The following is an 8,155-nucleotide window of genomic DNA, read 5'->3' on the forward strand; positions in this document are numbered from 1 at the left end:
TCCATGGGTTAAAGGACCACTATAGTGCCGGGCTGAAGGGGGAGAAAGGGGTTAATCACTTACCTTTCAGAGCTGGGGACTCTCCTCCCTCTTCCGACGTCATCCGCAGAATGCGTATGTATGGCAAGAGCCGCGCGCGCATTCAGTCAGTCCATAGGAAAGCATTTCTCAATGCTTTCCTATGGACAATGGCTTCTCTTCACTGTGAAAATCACAGTGAGAAGTGCGAAAGCGCCTCTAGCGGCTGTCAATGAGACAGCCACTAGAGGTTGGATTAACCCTAATGTAAACATAGCAGTTTACAGCTGCAGGGTTAACCCTAAATGGACCTGGCACCCAGACCACTTTATTAAGATCCATGAAAACAAATTGATTTTAAAAAGGGGTTTTAGGTGAGCTTTAATTGGGATTTAAAAATGGTTCATTGGATCGCCAAAGTATGTATCACTAAAGAATCATCACTTAATCAAACAGGGGTAAAAAGCAGAAAGTGCTGTAGTGAAAACTTAATGCATCCTTGATTGGAACTGAGTACTTAAACAGCTGTGATTTCCATTATGTGAGGGTTGGGTTATCTTTCTAGAGACATAGCAATAGTTCTCAGAATGAGCAGATATATTGATTGATAGGAAAAGAATAAAAGACTGCAATGGAGGTATAATGAGAGCGCTTATTAACAGATTCATAAACGATGGATATACACAGCAACTGCAAGATTTGGGGCTGGTCATAACATGATTGGAAAATGTATGCACTGTCTAGTGACCTAATCAGTAAAAGCTTTAATTTTAGATTTAACAGATACACATTTATGGCCCCAGTATCAATAATTTCTAATAAAGCACAATGACAGTAACCCAAATAAAAGGGTTCTTATCATGAACTTGAACTGTGAAGCTGAAAGCTGTTTATCAACAAGACACACACCATAGCAAGTAGAGTTTAAAAATAGCTCAGCTTTGAAGCATTTCAGAACGCAGCTAGCAAGAGACGAGGCAGCACATAGAGTTAACTGGTGTATACAAAGCTCTGACCAAATATGGAGAAAACACAGAGAGTATGCAAATCAGCAGCCGTCATTCACAAAACACTGCACGTCACTTCATCCTACATCTAATTATCCTTTCAACAATAAAAAGAGAGAGAGGGGGAGAGATTGAAACATAAATATATAAAAAGACAAGAAAATCAGAATCAGATAGCTATTTACAGCTGGTGTGGAATAGAGGGGGGAGCAAAATGCTGCTAAATTAATCATATCCCACTAAAATAGCTTTTATTTAACCATATCTCGGGTGTGTGGGTTGTAGAAGAAGAAGGAAGTCAACAGCAGTTTTATTTAAATGAGAGAGCTTTTTTTCCCCATCTTTCATTCTTTTTTTATATTCTGCAGTGATTTCAGAAAACCGCTCACACCTCCTCTATCCAAATCCTCGCTCTCACTGTAGACCCATTTTGTTTCAACCACTACATTCATTTAAAATAAAATGATTGAATGTGCATGTGACATCAGAATTCTAGTGATCGCAAATCCTTTTGCCATTTCTTATATAATGAGAAGGGTATAGCTTGATAGCACGATGTGTGACATTCTATAATGTTCTATCATTATACAATCATATCAAAATTAGCATTGTATAATAATATATACAGTGATTTGTATAGATGGCTCTGCAAATGTCCGCATAGCTTCAGAAGACATCCCTAGATAGCCTGTATGTTAAACCTGAAAAAGCACATATATATCTTCTTAGAAAAAGAAGCATTTTCATGTTTCTCTGCAATTCTCCCTAAATTGGGTACAAAATGTGATATTTGGCTCTTTGCTCAAGTCTCTCCTTCTAACCTCCTACCCTCGCCCCCCTTTCCCTCACACTACCCCCCTCCTCTCTCTCTTTCCTCTCCCGTGGCTCAGCGTCATCTGTAAGAGATGATGACGCCCGCCTGTAATAGCAGAGAAAGGCAGTTCCCTAACCATGCAACCCATTGATGCTAAACTCCACTCTTCTCCCCCCTCCCCTTGCGTCTCACCTGCCCACACACTCTTCAGTTACTATATAAAGAGAGCCACAAGCTACAGTTCTTTAAACCAGAATCGAGAGACAGGCATCAGGGGGAAAAAAGGGACACCACACTGGTGGGGAAGAAAATAGAGATAGTTAGACGGACACCGAAGACAAGAAAGGGGATCTCTGGACTGGCTTATCCTCAGCAACCCAGAGACCCCATCCAAAATGTATCGGTCTACGAAAGGTGCCTCCAAAGCCAGAAGAGACCAGATCAATGCAGAGATACGAAACTTGAAAGATCTTCTTCCTATCTCTGAAAGTGATAAAGTCCGACTTTCGTACCTGCACATCATGTCCCTAGCATGTATATACACCAGGAAATCTGTGTTCTTCTCACAAGGTAAGGACTCAGTAAAGTATTATTGCAATGTCTTGGGAATGCACTCAATTGAATATAACTCCTTAGAATAAGATTGTAATATCAGTCATGGCAAAAGAATAAGTTACCATAGATCATCATGAGTGCAATGTTCTTTATCCTTGGTGTCCTTTCCACCTGTTGCTACCAGTTATTCTTTCCCCTATAGGTTTACCGACTTCTTGTTTGCTAGACATTTTCACAAACATGCAATTTGTCATAGAAATAAAATTGGTGTGAGTACATGGGTGCAGGAAACTACCTTTCCTCTTCTAAATATTGATAGGTATCCATGAGTCAGTTTTTGCTGCTTCTACTTGCTGTCCATGGTGCTGAAACCTAGTATTTCTTACTCATGTTCAATCTCTCTCCAAGGTTCTGAAAACTCTAGATTATGTAATAACGTAGAGATATGCATTCATGCTTTAGAATTATGTGCGCAAAGATAGGAATGAATTATATACACTGTTGTCATGTTAACAATATGACCAAGCAATTAAATACATTTATGATCTTTTTTTGTTTACCTAACAGGTGAACAGGCAAAAGAACTGGAAGGTCTCCTCTCCAGCGAAGACTTACAGGATTTTATTCACAGCCTCCCTGGGTTCCTGCTCACATATACGAGTGAAGGAAAACTAATCTATGTGTCAGAAAACGTGACTGATCATTTAGGACATTCAATGGTGAGTCACCCATTCTCTATTTTACATCGCACTTATCAGCGTTCTATTTAATGCAACTGTTAGTAGCATATCAAAACATCTTGAGTTGATGATTGTGTGAAGACAACAATTGTCTGTTAGTGATAGCTACAGGAATTATAATCCTGCCATTAGTAGAGAAGTTTAATAAGTTTTTAAAAAATATATTGTTTCAGTACACTAATATTAAATACTGTCCTCCTGTTTTTTCGTTTTTTTTTTTTTCATTTAGATGTCATATGTAATTTGTAGTTAATTATCTAGAACAACTAGTTACTTAATAAATCAACTGTAGATAAATCAACTGTAGTACCTCTTCAAACCTGAGGGGGGCTTGTTTAAGAGGTTAAGTTCAGTTAATTTTTTTTTACACTTTTGAGCTTTACAAAATTAGTAACATTGAGTTGGGGAGATTGACCATCTGCATAATTCCATAGTCATGAAATAAAATCTTGTTACAACAGATTGTTCAATATACTCTTGATATTTCTTTCCCAGGTTGATTTGGTGGCACAGGGAGACAGCATTTATGATATCATAGACCCTTCTGATCATTTTGTCATGAGGAACCAGCTTGCCATGCCATCCGCTCTTGATAATGGTAAGTAATCTAATGTATGATATGTGTAGCTTTGCTGTGTACCAACCTACTATTCAGGATTCAGACTTTCATAGATAACATAATGCAGACAGTGCCCCCTTTTAATGTTCTTTAAGTGTGTAACTTACAGTAGCAATATTTTTGTTAATAATATTATTAAACTAGAGCACGAGAGTACTAAAAAATCTTGGAAATTCTCTAGTCAGTTAATTTGGAGAAATACAAAGCTAAAAAAAAAACAACAACATTTATTTTAATTTTATTCGACTATAGCAGCTTAGAAGAAATAGTGTAAAAGGGAAAACGTGTGTGAAAAAAAAATTCAATTATTTTAATGTTAATTTTTACAATTAAATGTGTCCCTCACAGAGCGAATGTTCAGATGCCGATTCAATACGTCAAAGACAGCAAGAAGGCAGAGTGCTGGAAACAAGCTAGTCTTAATCAGAGGAAGATTTCAACCATCACCGGCTGGTACCTACTGGTCATCTAATCCAGTCTTCACAGCTTTCTGCATTCCTCTTGACCCAAAGCCAAGAGTAACTCATAATCATTTCCTGGTGGATTTCTTTGAAAGTCGACATGCAAAGGACCTTTCAGTGATTGATGTGCAAGACAGGTAAAGACTAAATCTAAATATTCATATTAATCTATGACTTCTGTAATTGTACTCCATTATATTGTTCTAAAGAATTTTCAATAATATAATAATGTTTTCTTCTTTTAGTGCCTTGCTTCACTTGGGTTATGAAAAAAATGAGCTGCTCTGCAAGTCATGGTACAATCTAATTCATCCTGAAGATCTCACCCACCTCTCCACGCAACATTACAGATTATGTAAGTTTCTTGTGCTGAAAATGGGTGGGGGTCAATATGCATTCTATAAATGTATAACATGTAAACATGTAAACACCTTAATCAATGTTATTAATTTTTTTTTAATTTTCCTGCAGTGAATGAGTCTGGGGAATCAAAAGCAGAAGTTGTTGTACGTCTGCAGAGACGAGATCATCAGTGGACCTGGGTGTATTCCCTCCTATTACTGGAGAACACTGAGGCCCCTATTATATCATATAATTATATAATAAGGTAAGCCTTTATATAACCCAATATTGTAAATGTCTAACATGCAAAATTAAAATCATTACTCATTTTTATTCATATGTTTTAATGTAAAAAATGTTTTCTTTTCCATAGTGAGACTGAAGCCTGGTGCCTAAGACAGCAACTGACATCAGAGGAGACACCAATTTCGTTCTCTACTGGTGGTCCTCCCTCTTACCAGGACACCATTCTTTCTCCAGGAGACATTTCAAGCCCAGACCAGGTGTTTACTCCCCTTGCAAATACGCCTACAAGCATTGGACAATCTTTTGAGTTTTCTGAGACTGTGCCAGTAAGCCCAGAAGATCCAATGATGGGTCAGAGTAGTGCCCCACTTGTAAAAGACACGGCTGCCACTGAAACACAATTAGAAAATCAATCACTCTTTACTCTCTTCCAATCAACACCATATGAACAGAGTTTCAGAAGAGATCAACTTGGAACACCTGCTCCCAAAGACTTTACCTGCACTCCTCCTTATACACCACACCAAAATTTCTCTTTCCTCTTTGGGGCTTCAGAAAGTGCCCCTCAAACAACATCTGATCAAGACTCCACCACCCTTACACCAGAACTGTATTATTCTTACTGCAGCTCCCTCTATGAGAAGCTGCCCCCAACCCCAGACAGTCCTGGGGATGGTGGTGACTGCACTGTCATGACAGTACCTGAAATCTCAGGCCCATTATTTGTGGACTTGCCAATGCTTCCAGAAGGTTTAATGACACCAGAGACCTCTCCCATTAACCAGGCAATCTTCAACTATTCAGAACAAGAGAAAAGTGAGATTGATCTGTTAGTCAAGCAGATAGGTTCATTGGCTAATGTTTTTAGTAATGTTATCACCAAGGAAATTCCTTGTACAGATAGCATGATGTTGAGTGGCCATGGACTGGCATGCCGAAGTGTATCCCTCCCTAATAGTCTACCAGATGCCGATGTTTCACCTCAGTTACCTCGATCCTGGAAGAGTATAGACCTGTCTCTCTTCTTGGCATGTCAAGAGCAATCCCTCCCAGCCGGTAGCCACCCGGTCTGCAGCCTTTTTAAAGACTATCCTGATTCACCACCTTTTGTAGCCCAGGGGTCTCCCTGCATAACCCTGGATGAAGATGAAGTAGGAGGGAACCTCTCCACATCTCCATCCATGACTTCGAATGTGACGACTGATCTGTCGCCAGAAGAATGTAACTTCTTAGAGGAACTGATGTCCTACAAAACAGACCTTGAGGCAGGTGCCTCAGAGATTCCATGTGACCGGTTTAATGATGAGTTGTATCAACTCCACATTCAGCTGCAAGACGACTTCCAGCAAGGTGAGACACCACTGCGGGTGGACTTTTTCTTGATATGTACTGTTATGAAACATTATCATGAGCTATGATTATTACGATAGTGAACTATAAAATGTCTAGAATAATTTATGACCAGTGATTGTTTTTTCCAATCACAACAGCCTTCACAAGTGATGGCTGTGGGTTCAGCCATTAATCCATGGAGGCTCCCATTGTTTCGTGGGGTCCTCCAAAGATCTCAGTGTTGTGCTCTCATGATTAAGCAAGAGTACAGCCCTGACGTGGCTCCCAGCAAATGAAGCACTAGGAGATGAAGAACACCATAAGGAAGACAATGGTGGAGGCCACAAGTAAAACCTACCTTTCTCTGCATCCCATGGCCTGCGGACCCATATCAGATCTGTCACGTTTAGGCCTCTTTGCAAAATATGAAAAGGCCTCTAAAATTGACAGATCGGCTTTAACTATTATAGTTCAAAATTGAAATATGACCCTAAAAGTAAGGTGGTTAATGAATAGAAATATAAAATGCATTAACAAGTGTAATCTAAAGTTTGGTGATTTAGTGACAATGCTTTTGTCTGCAAGTAGATAAAATATACTAATTCTCTTTTATCTTTTTTTTCTTCTACAGATGGAAGTGGAAAACCTTCGTTTTGAAATAAGTCTGTGACTTACTTCGATATGTATGGCATATTGTCATATCTCAAGCAGATTTTTTTCTGCATTATATAGAACAAAATAACAAAACGCACAAGAAAGGGGAGGAAAACGACTTTCTGCGTCGTACATCTCTCCTGTTCCTCGCTAAATGTTTTGTTCCTTTTATCTCTTTCATTCTTCTGTTCTCTTTTTCTGGATTTTGTGCACGTTTAACATGATTCAGATAGATATATCTTCTTTTTTTCACTTGAAATAAATGAAAAGCAATGGCCCATCCTTATGTAACTAGCGTTATGTAACCTGATTACATCCAAAATCAGGTTACAATTTTAAAATTCAACAGCTATTATAACATAAATTGATTATAAGTCTCAGACAATCAGTCTCACTTTAAAAGTGTATATTGAGTTTCTGTTTAAACTGTTAAATCTTTTTTAAATTTCAAAACAACAGAATGAGCCATTGTTAAAAGAACAACTTTTGTACAACAAATATGTCTATTTTATAAAAAAAAAAGGGGTTTGAAGAATTGAACAGAGAGAAAAGGTGGTTACGTAAGAAAGTTGTAAGTAGTCTTACATATGAAAAAAATGTATTCACTCGTAGTGAAACTAAAAAATGATATGCGTATATTATTTATCTTTTTTTTTTTCTTTCAGAGTATTACTTATGTGTTTTGCAGAATTTACAGTAGGAATTTGCAAACCAGAATTTAGGCATTTAAAAACAACAGTGAGTCAATCACGGTCTTATAGATGGAAATTGACTTACTATTTAAAAGTATCCCAAATCTTCAGGTTGTGATCATGGAACACTGAGTTGTAGTGAAAAACCAAACTGCCAAATTTAGGTTAAAATAACTAAGCTGTAAGTATAGTTAAGAGGAAGAATTTTCCAAATCAATACTTTTTTGCCAAAATTTTGCATTTCAGATGTTACTTCACTACCATGCGGTGCTTATTGAATAAACCTCTGTATCTTTTAAGAGCAAGATTGGTGACAATATAATTTTAAAGTATTCAAGCATACAAAAAGCAAAATTGAACCTTTCATTCATGTTGCTTTTTATATCATAATTATTATATTGTAACTCAATTTATTTAAAATATATAAAAGATATTTCTACAAAATAACAAAAAAAAATTAATATTAAATAATTGCCAAATGACTGGGATTACATTAATCTCAGAAAAATATGTTGTAAAGAAAGTATAAAGGTTTATAAAGAGAAGTATATTGATATTGCACTGTTCGACGTCTTTCTCTCCTTATGTTGAAGGTGCAATGTGTATGAGGAAAGAGTAAACTCTCACATTTACCTGTCTCAATTAGATTGATCTCTTGTCAAGATATACCATGGA

The 8,155-nt window shown here is 37.4% G+C and overlaps 1 protein-coding gene across 1 annotated transcript; it reads left to right on the top strand.

The window, feature by feature from the left end:
• Positions 1 to 2,105: 2,105 nt before the first annotated feature.
• Positions 2,106 to 7,812, top strand: NPAS4 (neuronal PAS domain protein 4). Its single transcript, XM_063437250.1, has 8 exons — positions 2,106 to 2,409; positions 2,962 to 3,113; positions 3,630 to 3,732; positions 4,102 to 4,351; positions 4,460 to 4,569; positions 4,686 to 4,821; positions 4,930 to 6,152; positions 6,766 to 7,812. Exons 1-8 carry the CDS (start codon positions 2,235 to 2,237, stop codon positions 6,789 to 6,791), a joined length of 2,175 nt encoding a protein of 724 aa, XP_063293320.1. The 5' UTR covers positions 2,106 to 2,234; the 3' UTR covers positions 6,792 to 7,812.
• The last annotated feature ends 343 nt before the right edge of the window (positions 7,813 to 8,155 follow it).

The sequence above is a fragment of the Pelobates fuscus genome, chromosome 12, assembly GCF_036172605.1.
Source record: "Pelobates fuscus isolate aPelFus1 chromosome 12, aPelFus1.pri, whole genome shotgun sequence".
Lineage (NCBI taxonomy): Eukaryota > Metazoa > Chordata > Amphibia > Anura > Pelobatidae > Pelobates > Pelobates fuscus.